The following is a 21,384-nucleotide window of genomic DNA, read 5'->3' as shown; positions in this document are numbered from 1 at the left end:
TATTTGCACATTATCTACGGCAAAGGGCATTTCAAAATTATTTTCACAAAAGCGAGAAACTCAGTTTCATCTTCATACTGAATAATCTACATACTTTATTCAAATTACTGGCTTTCACTAATGCAGAACTTTCCAACTACAATAGAAATTCCAGTTCTAACAGGATTGCGCTTCTCGAACTCGTACGAGTGCGCTGATAAGCTAAAACTGGTCCAAACTGGCTGTGACTGTATAGGACTAGAGTGCGCCGGACAACATCCGGACCGACCGGAAGTCGTTTCAACTCCGGAAAATCACCAATCTCTCCCTACCTGCCATTTTTTATGTAACTGTTACTTACATCTGTTGCAAAGCTATCAACTTCATACGTGTGTATATTATGGTAGAGGGGGAAACAGGGTGTTAATATTAGTACCAGATGAATAATCTTTATTTTTTTCACTATGCCAGTATTAATTTCACTTTTTCGTTTCAATGATAAAATGCAATTAGATTGGGCCTAACTACGTAGATTTGATAGCTATTCACAAGTGTGGTATAGTAAGTATCCAATTACATGTAAAAAGTAGGTTTTTACATATTTTCGTAGTAATGGCAGATCTAGTAGAAGCTACTAAATGAAAGTAGATAATTTCATTTAATTCAAAATTAGGGTTTTAAGAATATATGTATACTATTATGAAAAGATTATTTTGATGTTGCTGTTGCCTGCAGCTCCGTTCATGGCAATATATTGCCAATGTAAAACTCTATCTTCACACAAAAAATAACCAATACAATGCTCTGTTTTGGCATGAATGGAGCACAAACATATACTTTGTTTGCCTCCTTTTTCATAGCATTGTTTTTATAAATATTTTAAAACAGTTTACATAATAAAAATGTGATGAAAACACAATAATACCTTAACACTCTATATTTATCTATTTCATGTTTTTTACAATTACTAAATAATCACTATGCAATCTAAATTTCATCAATAAGTTTGAATCTCTGATGTTGCGGGTCGGGTATAACATTGTAGTATTTCTTCAGAATGGTCTGTGTTTCCCTGCCTCCATATATCCTTTGTACCCAAGTGTGCTCCCAGTTAGGTTCAAATTTCTCACAAGTGACAACAACACGACCTGCTTCAATTGCAAATATTGTGCCATTTTTGCCCCAACCAACCTAGAACATCAAAAATAAATAATTTTACACATACTCTGTCTATGTTAAATTTTTATTAAATGGTTAATGTAGAGAGTTGATTGAATGCAAGGAATGCTTTTAAATTTAAGACTAGCTAGTAAGTACTATAGTGTAGGCAAGACTTCTGTGTGACCAATTGTACTCAATTGATCACAAAAATAAAGGTTTGTTTAAAAGTTTATAATTCTAGTATGACAAGCTAGTCAGGTCAACTCTTAAGAATTAAAAAATGTTTTTATTTCACGAATAAAGCATGATTATGACGTATAAAAAAGATACATACATTTAAGCCAGGGTGGAATCTTGGTGTCCTTTGTGTAGCAAGTATGTGTCCAGCTTGAACAAAATGACCATCTTGCACTTTCCATCCTCTGTGTTTTGGCTTTACTTTGCAATTGGTATTCTTTGTACTACCTCCAGATTTCTTGCTGGCATTACGGACGAACTCTGTAGGAAAATAAGAAACAGTTATATTTGCAAGTGTTTATTTGTATAACCTCAAACGAATGGATATAATTAGATATTTGCAAATAACGAATGGTAACCTTTTAAAACGAATGAAGGCTTATTCACGTTCAATAAAAAATTTAACGACATTTTAATTTTAATTTCGTAATTCAAGTCACAAAATATCTCACTTTTCCGCACTTTTCATTTCACTTCACATCAATATTTGTCAATTTTCCACTCAAATGTCAATGTCAACTTCATGTATTAATATCAATGTCAGAACCATGGATTTACTTCGTAAGGACCTACTAATTCCATTCCATGGATAGAACATGGCCAAAGTTTTGGATAATATCCACATTGAGATAATATCCATAATCTTTGGTCAGAAGAAATATCACTTGCTGCTTGACAGCTTGACATTTTTTATTTTTTCCCTGCACTGCACCCTAATAGGTTTGAACACTGATACTGTGCAGACTAATCTTAGCTTTCTTACACATTTCTCTTTGTGCCAGTAAATAAGGATTTTCTTTTTTTTTGCACATAATGTAAAAAAAAATTATCTGTCACTGTCAATCGACTCGAGATGACTTTTTGGGAAACGTCAGTAAACAACACAGACAGACCAACCAAACAAACCACAATACGTAGGTTGTTATTTCTCTGAAATTTAATTTCCTTTTGCATTAAAAAACTACACTAATACAAGTATTTATTTTTATAAGCACAATAATTACGCTCCTTGTCCTTGTCTAAATTAGGGACCTGGTGGCTCAGGTTGTATCTTAGTAAGATGTCCTCGGATACACTTAACATAGCCCGAAGAAAACTGAACGATGCTTTGGGGGAGAAATCGCTTAGATATTTTAACCACATGAAGCAGTGGTTTCGAATGAAACTAACAAAGGAAGAATTTGACGCTGAAGCACGGAATATGCTGACTGTAGACCAAGTTCATTACCACAATGAGTTCTTACTGGCGTTGTTAAATAAAGTTGAAGGGCTGGCTGAAACGTCTATATCCATAGCTCAAGAGAAAGCAGTTTCACACAACAGAAAGAAACCTAAAAAGAGCCATAGACAATCTGAAAAATCCACTTTTGAACCAGCAGACCTTCTTGAGTACTTGCCACCTAATTCACCACCTGGAGCTGGCAGTGATGGAGTTAAATATGCAGCACAGGTAAAATTAATTATGATTTTAATTGTTATGATCATATCAGTGTGTGAAAGGTCATTTTATTATTTCTTTCGACTTATTCATCATCTGTGATTTTACAACAGTCTGCCTGCCTGACGCCAATTCCCATTGGGAAGGCTATTGATGACTATCAGATGCCAAGGCTATGGATGATATGTTTAAATCTTTATTTTATAGGAGGTGTTTCTACCAGATCATGCACTGGTAGTTGGTAGATTCATGTTAGCAGCCTGGGAACTTGGCCTAGAAGGAGCTGATGATGAAGCCGCAGACATCATAGTGGTAGCTGTCCAGAATTTCCTGAAGAATGTTATAAGCACCGTAATATCCCAACGCAAAGGTTACAAGATGCGTGGCAATCACTTCATGTATGATGTTGGAGGTGACGTCCCTAATATGTGGCTAAGGAATACTTCAAAGTTGTATGACCCGCAATTAGAAGGGAGGGTTAATTTGGATGATAGTTTTGATGCCCTCGGCCCTAGATGTCCACCAACTATAGATGAGGTCGAGCATTCTGCTGCGTTTGAAATTGCTTGCAGGTAAATGTTTTTAATATGATTCATATAACATTCCTCCTTTCTACTTTTGAGATGAAATTTATTAATATAATTACAATATCATTGTTTAATTATTTGGAATTAATGTTATTTATGTTTTGTTTAGTTAGTTATAGTTTTCAGTAGTTTGTGGCTTTTCAAGGAATTACTATATAATATAAAATTTTATGTCAAAAATTGCCTTTGCTGGACAAAGGTCTCTCATAAATTAATCAATTATCAATAATTTAAGTTTGTCAGTAAATACATTTTTAAAAATAAATAACCACTACAACATGCTTACAAAGTGGATATAGAGCAACCCACAAAACAATATTTTTTCTATTTTTAAAAGTGAACATTTATATTTCAGTGTACCAAACCCAGAGCCTAATGATGATAAATTGACCATAGACGAGTTCTACACCACATTGCTGACACATAAGAATGCTATAGCTTGTCACTCCGTGTATGCTGTTAATATGGAAAGACTTGCTCTGATGTTGAACCATCCCAGTTATTAGAAAGAATATTTATCATTTGAAATGTAAAATATTTAAATATCTGTTTTAAGAGTTACTGGCAAGCTGTGTTGTTTGACACATAAACTGTATTATTAAGAATATTAATTATAAATAGGTGCTTGTTTAAATAAAAATAAATCTCTAAAAAAAACAATAAGTACTGCAAAATATTTTATTTTTACCTTATAATAAACTATTATAAACTTAACAAATATAGTCATTTTTCTGACATATCTAAATATTTAATCATAATTAATTTGGCTGACTATGGACTTTTTCTATTTGGGTTCATGTTTTCATAATTTACGGTGACTAGATCTAAGGCCGGCTCTACACTATCGTCGAACAATTTGCCAAACTTTGGCGAATTAGATATACATTGCAGGTTTTTCATTGCGGTAAATAAAAGCACTCATACTAACTACGCAATCTTCACGCGTTCGCGGCGCCACGTGTCGCCATGTTCGGCGACAGTGTGGAGCTGGCATAATAGCGGACTTATCAGAGCTTCAGAGTTATGACCCCACGAAACGCGAGTGTGGTTGATATCGCGCCCTTTGCGCTATCTATTTTTCTTGTCACCCATTCACTGATAATATTTTTTGTGATTCACGCAATAAATCTGGCTCAAAACGGGAAAGTTCAAACCCATAACAGGGCTTTGCAATAAAAATTAATAAATACCTATTAAATATTTTTTTAATTTTTATTGTCGTGTGGCTTTGCTGGCGTTGTTGTACCTATTCAGAAATTTATTAGTGATATAAAATCTGACACCAGTGTTAGCAATAATTCACTCGAAAAGTAGAATGCGATTTTAGAAGTGTATGTGTTATAGATAAATATTTTTGAATAAGAGAGAGAGGAGACTACCATAGAAAGACTAGATATGGTAGATATTTATCAATAAGGAAAGATAATAATACGAGGGCTGCTATTTATGTATCCGGAACTGGCCAATAATTCTAGAATATTTAAAAAGTAATTACAACATTTGAAAATAGAACTCTTCGGCTAGAGAATAAATATTTTTCATGTCCCTGTCATTTGTTTTTTTCAATTGGCGCCAATTTTGAAAATAGCTTGTCTTCATTGCCATGGATTTAACTCGTGAACATTTTCGCGCGATGATTTATTATGATTTTCGGCGTGGATTAACTCAAAAACAGTGCATCGAACAACTGATTTTAACTTTTGGAGATGAAGCACCATCGAAAACCACTGTGTATTATTGGTTTAAGGAATTTCAACGTGGACGGTCTATGCTCACGGATGACATTAAGGAGGGTCGTCCTAAATCGGTAGTGGTACAACAAAATATTGATGCTGTGCGACAATTAGTAATGCAAGATCGTCATGTTACATACCGCGAGATAGAGGCGTCTCTGGGCATTAGTATGACGAGTATACACGCGATATTACACGAACATTTAATTGTTAAAAAAATTTGTTCGCGTTGGATTCCGCACAACTTGAGCGTAGATCAAAAACAGGCTCGTGTCGACTGGTGTAAGAAAATGATAAAAAAATACAACCGTAGCACGTCAAAAGCTGTTTATAATATCTACACAGGTGACGAAACCTGGATCTATGCTTATGACCCTGAAACTAAACAGCAGTCAACGGTGTGGGTCTTTCAAGATGAACCGAATCCAACAAAAGTTGTTCGTGCGAGAAGCACTTTAAAGCAAATGGTCGCTTGTTTTTTGGTATCAACGGACATGTAGCTACAGTGCCACTAGAGAATAGTAGGACGGTTAATTCTGAATGGTACACCACCATTTGTTTGCCAGAAGTCTTTGAAAAAATACGAAAGAACAACCCACAACGCAGAATCATACTTCATCACGACAATGCTAGCTGCCACAAGTCGGCTGAAACAAATAATTTTTTGGAGGGTCAAAAGATTGAATTGACGGGTCATCCGCCGTACAGCCCCGACCTGGCACCCAATGATTTTTATTTATTTCCAAACATTAAAAATAAATTACGTGGTCAACGTTTTTCGAGCCGCGAAGAGGCCGTTGATGCGTTCAAAACACACGTTTTGGACATACCTCAATCAGAATGGAAAAAGTGCTTTGAAAATTGGTTTCATCGTATGCAGAAGTGCATAGATCATCGCGGAGAATACTTCGAGAAACAATAAAACCATATGTAATAATATATGTTTGTTTAATTTTGTTATTCCGGATACATAAATAGCAGCCCTCGTATTATAATGTATATGTAGTGTCAGAGTTAGAATTAGTTGTGTGGACTGTTTTCTATATATAACGAAGGTATTGATGAATAAGAAAATATTGCATAAATAGTCTAGTGTTTGTGTTGCGTATAAGCATAATGATGCTTTTACGCCTATTTTTCTAATAAAAACATACTATTTAATAGACTTTGAATTTATTCCCGTATTTTAACAGGAACTCAATACAACACGCTAGTAACGTTGAGATCTTAAAAATTTAAACAAAAACTCAGTTAAATTCATATTCAATACTAGCTGTTGCCCACAGCTCGGCCCGCGATAGCTTTTTATTAACTATATTTATCAAAATCCGCCCAGCGGCTAGCCAGCGCGAAAGATTTAATTCTATTTCGGCATCAGCGGTGACGACCCTGGCTCTGATGGTTCAGACGGTGACTGAACCACTACGCTAGGGATGTGCCTAGACGACTGTGGTGTTACTTGTGGCGACCTCTGTGGCGTCCTCTGTCTCTCCAGTTCCCTCACTTCAATCTCTTCGGCCGGCAGTGGAGGACTGCCTAATACGCTTCGCTTCTTCCACGCGACCATGCCTAAGAAGCACAGAAGGCCGAAAATGCCGATGGCTCCAAAAGTGATGCCCGTAACGGACGCTGTCGACAGCGTGTAAAATCCTGGAAAGGAAAGAAATAAAAATGTCGTAAGAGTTTCATAAAATCATTTGGGATTGGAGAGGCTTCAGTGAGATTTTTGGCTAGTGCTATGGGTGGGAAACAACACCACCTGGTGGAAATATGTGGAGTTGCTTCGCTATTATCTAACCATGAATTTGAAAAAAAAATATGTCGATGAGTCTAGCTCGAAAAAAAGGACTCCTTTATATTTATAATTATAACACACCAAATTTTGCTATTTCGGCATACAATGCTGGTTTTTCATTGCGGTAAATAATAACATTCATACAAACTACGCAATGTTCATGCATACGCGTCCGAATCTGTCTGAGTTCGGCGACAATGCCCTATAAATACGTAACAGTTGATATGGTTAATTATTTGTTTGCTTCCTCTCACTCCCGTAGCGATAACAATACGTGAAATATGATATCAGAAAGCTAATTACCTTCTACTTCTATTTTGATGACGTCAGTATACTCCTTATCATCGTCGAGGCCAGCCCCGCACGTCCACGTCCCGATGTCCTCATACTTCACCTTCTTTATGGTCACCGCGCAATCCCCCCGGTCAACGCTCTTGTTTCTCGGATAGTAGTATTTTCCCAGTATTGCACTGGAATTATTACAATATACTTCTGATACGGTGAAGACAGGAGTTGGGAATTGGCAAACGTTTGGCCTATTAGTTGGAATTGAGAATGAATCGAGATAGATTGCTAGGCTACTTAGTTATTTAAAGTTTGTTATAATAACAATCATCTCCGGTTTATAGCCCTTTCCCTTGATCGACTTTTACAATCTTTACTAGAGAAGCAGACAGCTTGACTTCTATTGGCGAGCTCTATACATATAGATAAATGTGAAAGTCTGTCACGCTTTCACTGCTAAACAGCTGGGCCGATTTTGATAACATTTGGAATAGATAGGTATAACGAATGACCCGGTGTCAAACATAAGCCATAGCAGGTGGAGATAGGAGCTAGTAATTTTATAAATGTTAGGCCACATCAACAGCGGATCCCGAAAATATAAACATTTTAATTCGATTAACATAAGTACAACATGATTTATCGAAAGTAAGATCTTACGTGGAAACGTTCACAGCCGCGTTGATGCTAAAAGGGCTGCCTTTAGGCGGTTCAAACCGGCAATATCTCAGCGGCTTTAATCCTCTAGTTGTAGTACACTCGAGGGTCACTTCCTTGCCGTGGGTCACGGTGATGTTGGACCGAATCGCAGCGATCTGATTGGCTAATCTCACGAATATCCTATTCATGGTCTCGACGCCTATGGCTGACGTCCCCATGTGACATTTCCAAATGCCAGTGTCGTTTTTGTACGCTTTGATTCGGATCCCGCATTTCCCGAGGTTTAGGTCAGGACCCGTTACTCTGAAATTTTTTTAGACATCTAAACTTTGGCTTGGAGATTTTGTATTGTCTGTAAACCTAGGCATAAGATGCTTCTGGTATGTAAAATAAATATCACAATTTGCTCATTCTGCATCAAACACTCATTTTGAGAAATACACATTTTGCGTCTAGTTTTCACCATACAATTTCTCATATAGTTAAGACTATGGACAGGCTACTTTTCATTTCGGAAAAACAACAACTCCTGTGGAAACAGTAAGTACTTAAGAACTAAACCAAGTTTGGAAAAAACGCACACAAGGCATAATTTATTGTAAAGAAAATTTGTGACAAAAACGAGTATGTAACTTACGAATATCTCTTTCCGCTGGGATGGACAAACCCACAATATGCTACCGCCACATCTGATGTACATTCTATGTTTACCGTCTCTTTTTCTAACGCCAGAATCGTAGTAATTCCATCCACATCTATCACTCGATAGCCTTTAATTAAATATTAAATTCACACCATTATATACAATACAATAACTTAGAAGTTCTACGTTATTATATTAAAAAATCCTATTGTAAACCTACCATTGATATTCCAAATTCTATCAACAATAAATAAAACGAGAAAAAACAATTTGTCGCCGGTCATTTTAAACGGAATAGACTGCCGACACTTGACTGATCTCGGTCGAACTACCCTCTTTAGAACTGATAAGGTGGGTCACGACAGGTCTGTACTTCACGAGACCTATGATAATTATTAGGGATGTTACATAAACAGCTTTCAACACAAGCTTCAAACAACTTTCTATTATTTACTAACAATTTCAGATTTATATAAGACATTGACAAAAATTTGCCACGTTTATTATTTAGCCTGGCGATAGGCTTACTTGAGATAATGCTGACAATGGATCTATTCTAATCTTGACGCGGTAAATCGCAGACTGTATTTTCAGAAAGCTTTACAGTAACAAACCATTATTTTGCTGGTCGTAAATGCTGGTTTCCTATTGACCTAATTTGAATATAGTGAGATGAAAAAGTGAAAAAAATACATCCTTCTATTCTTAAAGTTCCGTGGACAGATGCTCTGGAGAAATATTTTGGCATTGGTATTTTATAATACGTAATATTTCTCCAAGATGCCAGGTATCACACCCACCACAGAATAATAAAAATACAGGTCAATTGCGTGGTGGACTCGCGCACCGAGGATTCCGTAAAGTTACCTACGTACTTAGTTTTTTAGGGTTCCACCACAGTAGGTAAAAACGTAGGACTCATATAACGGAGATATAATAGTATCTACGGCATATTAGCTGTGAAAAAAAGCTTGTATTTCACGATGTAAATATATGACAATTTCTGTCGCATATTACGCAATTACATAAAGCAATCAAAATCTTCCAATTGGCAAGATGTGATGTTTGTTTTTTTATAGAAACATGTCTGTCATAATTTATTTATACAAATATACATATACAAATAGATAAATATCTACTTAACATTTCTTTTAGCCTTACGATAACCTTTTTCCACGCCCAATTAGCGATATACTTAGATAAACAACAAATATAGTATTTAGTTATAAAGTGACAATGATAAGGCCATCGTATCAAAATTTTCATTCTAGCATAATGGTCCTATGATTATTCTCATTTCCATGTAACTAATGATGCTGTTATCAAACTTTTACACTGTAGCATAAAACAGTTAAACATTTTTTATCCTAAAGTATGTTTTGTCACTAACGCATGTTACAAAATTTGCCATTGACAGAACAAGAAAAAACATCTAATATTATTAATGCAAAAGTTTGTTTGTCACGCTTTCACAGCTGACGAAACAATTTTGATGAAAATTGGAATAGATATATATAGATTGAAAAATATGGTACTGAGGGCAACAGCTAGTAAATAATAAAAACAAAAATACTAAGTCACGTAACTTTTATTTTACTTTCTTACAACAGGGTTCTTACACGTTACAGGTACTTAATCTACGGTAATCTACGAAACTGCACTATTTCCTCCTATTCCTATTGATTTTCTTTTTACTTCTGTCCACTTTCTTCTCAGATGTCAGTTCTTGTTGGAGCTTCTTCAACATCTGTGGCGTTATTAGACCCTGTAACAAATAATAACACATTTTACAAATTATGGATGAATTTGTGTTACGTTTGTAATTTTGACGACCTCGGTGGCGCAGTGGTAAAGCGCTTGCCACTGAACCGAGAGGTCCCGGGTTCGATCCCCGGTCGGGTCATGATGGAAAATGATCTTTTTCTGATTGGCCCGGGTCTTGGATGTTTATCTATATATGTATTTGTTATAAAATATAGTATCGTTGAGTTAGTATCCCATAACACAAGTCTCGAACTTACTTTGGGGCTAGCTCAATCTGTGTAATTTGTTCTAATATATTTATTTATTTATTTATTTTATTATTTATTTTTAGATCAAAATAACCGTTCGTTAGACACATGTAGATACACACCAATGATCACGTCAATCTAATGCACCATATTGATGTGAAAGCACACACTTTCAGATTTATTAGTGTACGGGTGTTTTGTGCTCGTTTCTGTGTTTATGTCCATCGCAACCGCGATATCAGCTCCGTACTTAGTCTGGGCTGTTGAGTGTTGTCCGTTCATTTATTAATTTGTAATTTTAGATACCTACCCTAGAAACAAGCATATCGGAGAGTTTCCCCTTGGAGTCATCCTTAGGTTGGCCATACATGATCCTTGCAGAATTCTTCCCGCTCATTTCCAAGGACGCAGGGTCCTCCTTGATACCCTGTTCGGAGTTTCGAAGCAATCTGTCAACAAGTTAAAAAACAAGATTTTGTAGCCAACCAAATGTAGGAGCGAATACATAATAGTACATGAAGGCGATATACACGAAGACAACATATGCGCTGTTTTGATAATATTGAGAAAACATCAGGTGTGAAGTGGATTAAGATTGCCCAATTACGAAGTGTGGTAGTAAAAGGCTGAGAAAAGATCGAAAACATTATGATACAAGCGTGTAAATGTGAGACATAGAGGGGGAGAGACGGGAAGATTTTATCGCGGGACGCGTAGCGAAGTGCCATGAGAAAGCCGAGTATGTAATTATCAATACACGCGTGTGTCACATTGTTGAACACAGTTGAAGTCGACAGGTGTATATAGTAATACTAACTGCGCCCCGGGGCTTCCGTCCCTTGGGAATTTTGGGAAATTTTCTGAAAAAATAGTGATGTTTATATCCGTGCGTTTAATCCTCCTAATCTAAAATTTCGTCCCTGAAACCCTATCAGATTATCATACTTAGATAATACAGTCCACAGCACGTCAGTTACCATGCATGATACTCTATGGCGCGGTAATAGCGGCGAGTTTGCAATGAATTTGGGTAGGTGGATGTGCTAAAAAGTATATAATCCTGAAACATGTTTATTGAGTAAATTGTTCAATATTGTAAACTTGCCTTTAACATACCTAATAAGTCAACTTGCAGCATAAAAGTGATAAATGCAATAAAATTTATCACAATAAACATTCCTCGCTTGCACATTTTGTGAAGTTATTTTTCTCCAACACCTTCGATAATGTTGATAAACTTTGATATTTACTTATAACGTTTAACGAGAAAAGGTACATTAATGGAGGGCAGTCGCTTATAAAGTTGCCGCACAATAATCAACTAGCGACAGCATTTCAATATCAATACACAGTTTAAGAAAAAGCAATGGTATCGATAGTTACTGTCGATAGTATAGATACTATTGACAGTATCGATAGCCGGTTTTGGTGCAAACTATTGATAAACAGCAATACCGTTGGGAAGAATGGAACGCAACCCTAATAGTTCTTTTTCTGTGTGTAGTGGCGCTGTGTATGTGTCCACTATCCTCCATTTTGTTCCCTAGAAAAATACCTTCTTGTACCGCGTGTTTACAACCGCAATAAAACTAAATATACTCAATAATATGCTTATTTATTGACTACATTCCTACAAATAATATCGATAGCCTACTCGTCATCACGGTTCAATACTATCGATTTCTTTATCAATTGTATTGCTCAAAAATAGCTATCGATAGTTCGGAAGCTAAAGTACGTTGGCATCTGTAATAAAATTGAGCAAGTGAAACGTTTTAAGCGACTTCCCTCCATAACATACCTTTTCACGTGGAACGTCACATTTATCGAAATCACCGAGTCATAAGAAGGCCTGTAGGTGCGGCGCTACAGTCGCTGTCAACAACAACGTAACCTAACTGTTATTGATAGTTCCACATGTTACCGCGATATTATTTCGTGGGGCGGTTTCAAGTAACGACTTAATCGTATACGAATGTTAAACTACACACGTATTAATTCCATATTCACACGTCATTTATAAAGCTATCCCACTCACTTTGATTGATTTAAATGAAATAGCACAGCGTGGTTCTCACTCTTACAAACCGTACAAGGAAAAGCGATTGTGCTGCCTAGTATATACACGCAAAGCTTCAATAAATGTAGTAGTCGTATCGTTTCTTGTAATTTTGTGACGCTTGGTCCCGCCCTAGAATAGGACCACTCCATATATAGGAGACCAATAACCTCGGTGACTGATAGCAACAATAACATTCCCAGAGAGTCCGGCCGGTCGTAGAATCACAGCGGATTCTTCAAATTGTAAGGTTATGTTTTACGCAGTTTGGCGGCCTCACATAAACTCGTATATTACTTTGTGATAAAATTTAAATTCTTTATCTAGTGTGGGATAATTTGCCCATGTATTTTTTTATCTTTCGCTAAGAAATAAAAGAAATTGATAAAAATACTATGGTAGTTACTATGGTATGGTGGCTAGTGTACGGCTAGATAGGACCTTACCACATCTAATATGTACGTGTAATGTAGGCATTGGCGGTCATATAAATCGGACTAACTTGGGACTTCTGTTCCTCTTATCTCCGTGATCTTTTGAGATTTTCTTTTTGCTGTCAAACTTGGATCGTGAATATTTGGCCTGACGTGGCAACAACCTTGAAACACGCACACGTTACCAAAAGAAATCCCCTAAGACCTAAAACATCTTAAAAAATTCTAAACTGTTTAGGCCATATCAATAATGATTATATTCACTATTCACAATTCCGTAATTTTTTGCCAATTAAAAACGAGATTGTTATAGGGGAGAGGATAATGAACCTATGTTTTGTGTGCGAGGGAGACGTTTTTTAAGTAGGTAGGATTTCTACTGGTGCGTCAGTTCAATTTCGGGCAATTTCGGGATAACTGTGTTATACTAGGTTATATTCTACCCGTGTATTAAATTTCATATCAATCCGGTAAGTAGATTTCGAGTGAAAGAGTAACCAACAACACACACATCCTCACAAATTTATAAACTCTAAAAGAAATAGATGTATTGCAAGTATTAAAAGGTAATAAAAAAGCTGTATTTACCTCGTAATCTGGAATATTCCTTGCTGTATAATGGCGTCCAGTTCCGTTTCCATGTCCCTCACGAGTCGCACATCGGGAAACATGTCTGGAAACCGGTAGCTGGAAAAGACGTAATATAAAATATAATTTATTATCCATTTTTAATTGGTTAGTAGACGGTATAAAATACGATATTCTATAACACTCCATCATTAAAATTTGTCTTTTATAGGTATAGTAAATCATATAATAATATTAATTAACTACAATGTTAATCAAAATTTTATATTTGGTTAAGCACAGTAGTTTTGCTGTGTGAAACACAAAATCCCAACGAAACATTTTATTTTCACAATCAGAGGAATTTTTTTATAAATGTAGCTGCCCATCCCGGCTTCACTCAGGTAAAAACATAATAAATGTTCCACCTAAATCTTCCTCATGAATCACTATCTATTGGTGAAAACCGCATGAAAATCCTGGCAGTAGTTTTAGAGTTTATCGTGAACAGACAGACAGACGCAGCAAAGGACTTTGTTTTATATGTAAGGTTTCTTTCTCAAAATCGAATCAAAACTGTTTAGAGCAGGCACTCACCTCAGCCACAAGTATAACTCAAGAACATCGAACACGGACTCCAAATGGACCAGGTCCATGATGGTCTTGGGGGCGGGGAGTGGCCAGTCCACGCTGTTACACATCCAGTTACGTGTGATCGGCTCGTTGCGACTGTATTGGCGGACCATCTGCACATTGATCGTAAATTATGATGAAAAGCTCACCTAAATCTCACTTTCAGTATTTATATACTAGTTATGTACATTCATTTTCGTGATAACTTAATAAAAAATAATTACCCTCCGGCTACATTGACAACTGACATCCACAACCAGTTGCCAAAGAAGAAATAACGTAATATATTTTTGCTATAATTGTACTATATGTATATAGCACACAAAAAAAAGTTTCAGAAACAAAACTGTCATATTTGTATCGCAATGGTTTTTCAGAACACTTCTTCTGGTAATTCACTTGATCTTTTGCCTTTTGAAAAAATAATGGATATTAGCTAGAAACTTAAACCGAGTATGAGCTACACGAACAAGTATAGAGCTACACGAACCTTCAAGAAAGTGGCGCAGACGAACGGCAGTTTGTTGTTAATGGGCGCGCAACAGAAAACGTAGCGCGCGCGCAGCGGTAATGGTACATGTTGTATCATCTCCGCTAGGAACTTGAACGCTTCGGTGTTGCACATGAAGTATAGGGAGTCGTCCACTGTGCATAGGTGGACGAATATGTCCTGGGAATAATTGTAACACTGTCAAATTGTCTTGAATGATTATTTAATTACCAAATTCACAAAATTACGGCCTTTTTTGCACACACACATAATGCAGCGACCAATTTCGATAGATCCGACATCAAGTGAAAAATTACGCGATTATTTTTTTTATATAGAAAGTTGGGTACCAGCGTTAGATGCTGCGAGAAAAATATCTCTCGCAGGCAATAGTCACATCTGAGCGTTGTTGAAGCAAAGCTTCAGGTTTTCAACTTTTTCATTTCTACTGCACACGGTCTTCGGTATTCTTAATTGTCAGCCCATTGGCAGGTAACCATATTCTCTTTGACAATATCGAGCCTACATACATAACTACTTATTAATATTATAAATGCGAAAATCTGTCTGTCACGCATAACGGCTAAACCGCTGAGCTGATTTTGATGAAATTTGGAATAGACAAAAGTAGTTAATGTATCGAAGTTAAATATAGACCGCAAACGGAAGAGCGTGCAACAAAAATCTCACCATGAGACTGCTAAGGCTGGCGTGGGGTAGATGGTACGCGTACAGCTCCATCTGCTCCGCGGTGGGGTGCAGCCCAGCCTGGGTCACCGGGTCCGGAGGCCGGGACAGCAGCGTCTTCAGCGTGGCCAGGTCCTCGGACTTGAAGGTGGTCACGTACCCAGTCTCCCACGCGCTGCCGTAACGACCGGCGCGACCTGACATCGAAAGAAATATTATATTCTTTCTTAAAACGCTTAGATGAGAGAGAAAGAGACATATACATATATTTCTTTCTCATCTGAACGTTATCCCGGTTACCTCCGCAAACATTGAGCGTCGGAACCAAGAGTCCACTTATTTACTTTTTCGTCTCTACGCACGGTGATCGAGGAATTATTTGCATTAATTTGGTACAAATATGTACGTTCCTGCGTTCAGCGTAATACTGACTGATACGTCACCTATTTCTAATTTTTTAACTATTTCACTGATGTTTATTTTAACAAATAATTTATTACAATAATTTACCTTATATATACTTCTAATTGTTTTAAATGTGAATTTACCAGCAATTTGTAAGGCTTGCGATATACTGATGACGTCCATTTCCTTGTCTCCATCTTCATTCACAACAGGTTTTATTAATGAATAAAATATCACACGTCGTATACTCCTGAAAGATTTACAGTATTTTTTTAAATAATTATTCAAATTGTCAAAACGAAACTTATTTTGTATAAAGAAAATATAATTATAATACCTATTCTGAAACACAATATTTTTTATATCTAAAACCACTATACACAATATATAAAACTAACTTTTGAAATATTATTTTTGTTGATTTTCAATAACAATCAAAAACCTATCACAGCGACGAATGAGGTTTTTCTAATAAGAAATGATTAAAAAATTATTTAACTCCTCTTATTATTACCACCAGAACTTACAAATTGATACCAAGTCCTATAGCATCTGTGGCAACCATAACTTTACACGCGCTATCGGGGTCATTGAACTTATTGGCCTGAGCCAGTTTAGTGCCAGGCGGAAGACTTCCATATATTACAGCTACTTCATGGCCCCTAAAAAGGACATTTACATCAATACAATAACAAAACTTACATAAGTTATAAATGGTCAATAGGTACATTAACTGAGATGTCACTGGCAGTTTCAATTTTATTTAAGGTTAAAAAAAAACAAATGAAAAAGGTCGTCGGTAAGGAATCTTACAATCCAGGACTGACAAATAAAATCTGACAATTTCACATAATATCTAAAGTTCATTTAAAAATAACCGGCTATAACAAGCCAGTACAGGCAAATAAATATCACGAGCAGAAAGAACTGATCGCAATAATGAGAGATTTCTGGACAATCTTCTAGTAACAAAATAATGTATATTAATTTAATTTTATAGCTTATCTTTGCTTAAAATTGACATCGAAAAAGTGTCTAAAGGACATTTTAAATACACTATTCTTTACTTCTATGTTTTTAAAACGTTTTAAAAAGGCCTCATCACCTTACAAGCCAGTTATACACTAGGGACGTTTTACGCGCAACATATCGCTCTTCTCATTTCAGTTGACTCGAGTGAAATAGCACATTATCTTATAAATTGTACCTACTGAAAAGGAAAGAACGTACAACATGCACGATAAATTTCCCCTAGTGTATTTGTGGCTTAAGGTTTAATTTCCTATGGCCTGACTAGAGTATTTAAAAACTGCCAGCTAACGATACATTCTATTGGATACCTGCCTCGACATAGACTGACCTCTGTTCTATGGCTCGACTTACACTATAAATGTCGTTCTTATTGAAACACACTATACAATCGCCTGGCTTTACGTTGTCTAGCGATCCTAACGCCGTATCCTCAACTTTCAATTCTGTTAGTCTTTTGTATGTTCTCACCTGAAATGAAAGGACTTTGTTAAAATCTGTAAACATAAAGTCTAAAATCCTTCAAGTTAATATAAGTAGAAAAATGAATGCACCAAATAGTTGTTGCCCGTAGCAAAAATCACCTTAATCCAATAAGATCTCTTTTAACGTGAAAGGACAAACAAAACAACACACTTTCAATTTTTTTATATTACTATGAACTTCATATAAGATTTGTATATTAGTATGTTCCTCTCTCAGTTATATTTCAACAAGTTTAGCTTGCTTTATAGTCTGTTTATTAACAGCTTTCAGCAAACTAAACCTGATTTTCTGATGAAAATTAACATACCTCCATTTCTTCGCCAGTGGTATTACATATCTCTTCTATTAAATGGATAGCTCCAGCTTCTCCACATAAATGAATTTCATTAGCTTGAAGACCTGTAAAAAAGAATTGTACAGGTCTAGTGCAAGTAACATGTACCCGGTTTTGTTCAATACGAAATTGCAAAATTTACTTGAGTACTATTTTTTCATTTATTCAAAAACCATCTACAAAACCATTGCAAGATTCTGTGAACTGTGAAGCCAAAAATAAAAACTAAGGACTCGCACCAATCAGTCCAGATTGTGTATATTAAAAATAACAAATTAACACTCATACTTGACAATAATCAGAATGCGAACCGGAAAGGGTTATGAAAAAGTATTTCCACTCACCTAATATGGCTCTTGTCCAAGCCCATCCTCTTCCTCTATCTCCTATCATTTGAATTTCATCTATGATTGCTACTTCATCTAAAATCAAAGACAACAAAACAGTGTAGGTAAATAGGTTTTCAAATATTTTTACGATATTGAACAAATCCATATTTACATGTGGATTTGCTTTTACTTAGCAATTAGGTATATTACTGTAATAAGAAAATAAAATTGTATCTTATTTTTATACCTGTCCAAATTTATTACTTACAAGAATTATTGAGCGAAGTCATCTCGACTGTACAAGCTGTATGACTAGATGGTGTAAGTTCAGACTCTTCAAGAAGAAACGGCTCTTCTGTTTTAGCTTCGTCTTCTGTACTATCTATTGTATTGTACTGGGAGGCATGCCGTCTTTCTTCACCTGTGATCAAGTCACATGCTGTACCCTGAAATCAGAAATGGGCACTTGGATTATATATTCTGGACTAGATGTGCCCCTGGGCTTTACCTCTTGAAGATATTGGGATAAAAAGAGTAATTAGTCTTACAGATGAAAGAACTTTGGAAATTGTTTGAATAGTTCTGTAGAAAGGTTGGTTAAATGCGCTTTATAATTATTTAGTGTAAAAATGTAGATTTAATATTACTCAAGAAGCAACAAATGTTTATTGTTGATGTATAATTTCCTATAATCTTAATAAATTAGATTGAAAAACCCAAAAAAAAAATTTTATCAATATTTTATGATTCAGGGACTTACTCTTTTATTTGACTTATGGTAAATTTCCGTAGCTAGGAGTTTCAAAGGTCCACAGTATACTCCCGATTTTGCTGCAAGGAATCTCTCCATTGCATGGTAAGTCTTTCCAGAATTAGTGGGTCCCGCATGGAATACAATTTTTCTATTGATACTACGAGCTTCGGGATACCTTAAAATTAAATACATATTCAGTTTATCAATTCATCATTAAGTGTGGACTTCAAATTTTGAAGATTTGTGATTTCATATAAACTTACATAAGTTTATATTTGTGAATAATATAAATTCCATTTGTATACCAGTGGAAACCACATTTTTTATTATTAGATAATGCAAACTTACCAATTTGCAGGGGTTCTTAGGTCAGATATTTTTTTCAAGTCATCTAGACAATCTAAATGTGGAAAAGCTAATCGAGCATGTCTGAGAAAATATGGAAATAGATCATCTACATGTCCAGCACCTATAACAGATATAAACAATATATATGCAAAAATAAAAAATTACAATATATTATGTCTAGCACAACTTTAAACGCTAATAAAAAATTGTATTTGAAAAAACAACATGGGCCTTATATTTTAGGTGAAGATTTCCCAGCTACTTCTCTTTTTCGTCCAACTATGTACCTACTAGCTGCGCCCCGTAGCTTTGCTCCACTACCCTATGTGTTATTCCAGGTAATATTCGACCTGTGTACCAAATTTCATAACAATCGGTCCAGTATATCTTGGGTGAAAGTGTAACAAACATACACACACACACATACATCCTCACAAACTTTCAAATTTATAATATTAGTAGGATAGGATAGGATTTACATTCCGGCACTTCAAGATACAAGTCCAATATTACTACTGCACTCACTTGCTTGACATCAACCCTCTATATGGTAATTTTTCCCAACTTTACCTAATTATAAGTTAAATTTTTAATTGGTAAAAATTTCAACTGAATTGGACATCGGGAATTTGGTAAATTTAACACAGTTAATTGAAAATCTTCTAGCAAATTAGGCTACACTCCGTCTTTTATATAGTTTTCTTGGTCTGGTGTCAAGTCATTCACAACAATAATGCTGTAAGCTAGATGTGTCAATTATAATTAACCTTCACTTACCCTGAAGTATGTCACTAATAGTTATATGTAAATCAGGAGGTAGGTCGTGTTCTAAACAGTGTCGTCTGAACGACAGAAATGCCTGATGTAATAATTGATCGTCCAAACCATTTTCTGAGGACAAAACTCGAACTTCTGGCTTTTGATAGAACTTATTCAATATTTTTAACAAATCTTGCTTCTTCAGGCGACCAGTAAATTCTTCGCCGATGTTAATATCATCAGGGTTGGGTTTAACAGGAATAGGAACGAACAATGCAGAAGGATTTCCACGATCATGTTTTTTAGTTCTCATGAAAATATAACCTATACTCGCAATTTTGTCTTTACGAGCACAGAGAACATTAGACCTAAGTAATGGAGAAATACACGTTTGAATTCTATCGGAATGAGTTAATATACGTGTAAATCCCTTATACATTTTGAAAAAAAATATGAATTATTCCTAAACTAAGAATTTCCATGGAATTTTCACATTGCGTTTTTGAAATGATAATGAAAATGACAGCTCATATGTATGTCAAATTGTATTAACATTCATTGATTTTCTGACAGTGACAGCCAGCCCAGAATTTTGTTCACAGGATAATTTATATTTTACGCGTTAATGTCCTATTTACACCATCCTTTGTATTCACCTCTCGATGCAATGTAACTTAGAAAGGGATGCAGGTAACTGTACAAAAAGAAGCAAAAATAATAATAATAGTACCTTTGTATCTTTTTCTGTGGTATTTATTTTCTCTCTGTTTCGGGCAGCATTCCCGCGCTGAATTGCGATGGCAATAGGGAGTATTACTGCACATATATCTCACCAGAGTACAGCACAGTATGTTAGGTACACAGGTTTGCCGCCTTTTGCTATGTCGATTAAAGCGTTTATTTTATTTTAGTTTATTAATCCTTTCATTATGTAAGAATTCGTTTGTGAAAATATACAACAATGTAAGTAACATATTAGGAAAAATCGTTTTCCATAAGATAAAAAAAACTTCGAAAACTATGGGATACGCCTCGCGCTGTAAAATTTTCGAGCCAGTAAACGATTGAAAAGAAGCTCGGAACACTTCACACGAGAAGACTTATTAAAATCTGGACTTATGGATGTGATCTTACCTGTATGAAACAGGTAAGAAAATCAAGTTTACATCTTCAGTAAAATCAAGTTTACATCCGTTTATGACCACAGTTGACCAAATAATGCAGAACATGACCTAAAATAGTGTTATTATTTTCAGGATACTCCACTAAATCCTTCCTTTTTCCTCTAAACTCGCACCACGATTGCGTAGAAGGTATTTTTGGTCGTAAATCTGCAACAATATTGAACATTGACGCTTTTTCCCTCAATTGGCAATGTTTATGTGAGAGCAAGACTAGAAATTTTGTGAGTTCCCGAACCTTATAGGAAAAGAAGCTTGGGTCCATGTCTTGTCGTTTAAGTGAGTAGGTAGTAATCAAAATAGTCTCAATTTGTGATTTAAGAGTCCATATGGTTCGTATAGTCAATAAATTTTGTAAC

The 21,384-nt window shown here is 35.7% G+C and overlaps 3 protein-coding genes across 3 annotated transcripts; 1 reads left to right on the top strand and 2 right to left on the bottom strand.

Moving 5' to 3' along the window:
• Positions 1-901: 901 nt before the first annotated feature.
• mRpL27 (mitochondrial ribosomal protein L27) lies at positions 902-1,897 on the bottom strand. The gene is made up of 3 exons (XM_053744020.1): positions 1,737-1,897; positions 1,475-1,638; positions 902-1,170 (listed from the first exon to the last, which is right to left on the bottom strand). The coding sequence occupies exons 1-3, from the start codon at positions 1,786-1,788 to the stop codon at positions 967-969; spliced, it is 420 nt and encodes a 139-aa protein (XP_053599995.1). The 5' UTR covers positions 1,789-1,897; the 3' UTR covers positions 902-966.
• A 347-nt stretch (positions 1,898-2,244) lies between these two features.
• On the top strand, positions 2,245-4,068 carry LOC128669241 (transcriptional adapter 1-like). The gene is made up of 3 exons (XM_053743928.2): positions 2,245-2,827; positions 3,023-3,387; positions 3,758-4,068. Exons 1-3 carry the CDS (start codon positions 2,438-2,440, stop codon positions 3,906-3,908), a joined length of 906 nt encoding a protein of 301 aa, XP_053599903.1. The 5' UTR covers positions 2,245-2,437; the 3' UTR covers positions 3,909-4,068.
• On the bottom strand, positions 4,067-20,375 carry Suv3 (Suv3 helicase). The gene is given in 19 exon segments (XM_053743929.1): positions 4,067-6,785; positions 7,234-7,400; positions 7,876-8,178; positions 8,513-8,645; positions 10,160-10,283; positions 10,841-10,979; positions 13,612-13,710; positions 14,188-14,336; positions 14,714-14,893; positions 15,404-15,597; positions 15,949-16,055; positions 16,333-16,467; positions 17,166-17,305; positions 17,628-17,719; positions 17,999-18,076; positions 18,252-18,429; positions 18,744-18,912; positions 19,086-19,206; positions 19,863-20,375. Coding segments are annotated over 19 exon segments (3,216 nt in total). The 5' UTR covers positions 20,284-20,375; the 3' UTR covers positions 4,067-6,498.
• Positions 20,376-21,384: the final 1,009 nt, after the last annotated feature.

Source organism: Plodia interpunctella, chromosome 4 (genome assembly GCF_027563975.2).
Source record: "Plodia interpunctella isolate USDA-ARS_2022_Savannah chromosome 4, ilPloInte3.2, whole genome shotgun sequence".
Lineage (NCBI taxonomy): Eukaryota > Metazoa > Arthropoda > Insecta > Lepidoptera > Pyralidae > Plodia > Plodia interpunctella.
The sequence above is the reverse complement of the archived record's forward strand: the minus strand, read 5'-3'. Positions and strand labels throughout refer to the sequence as shown.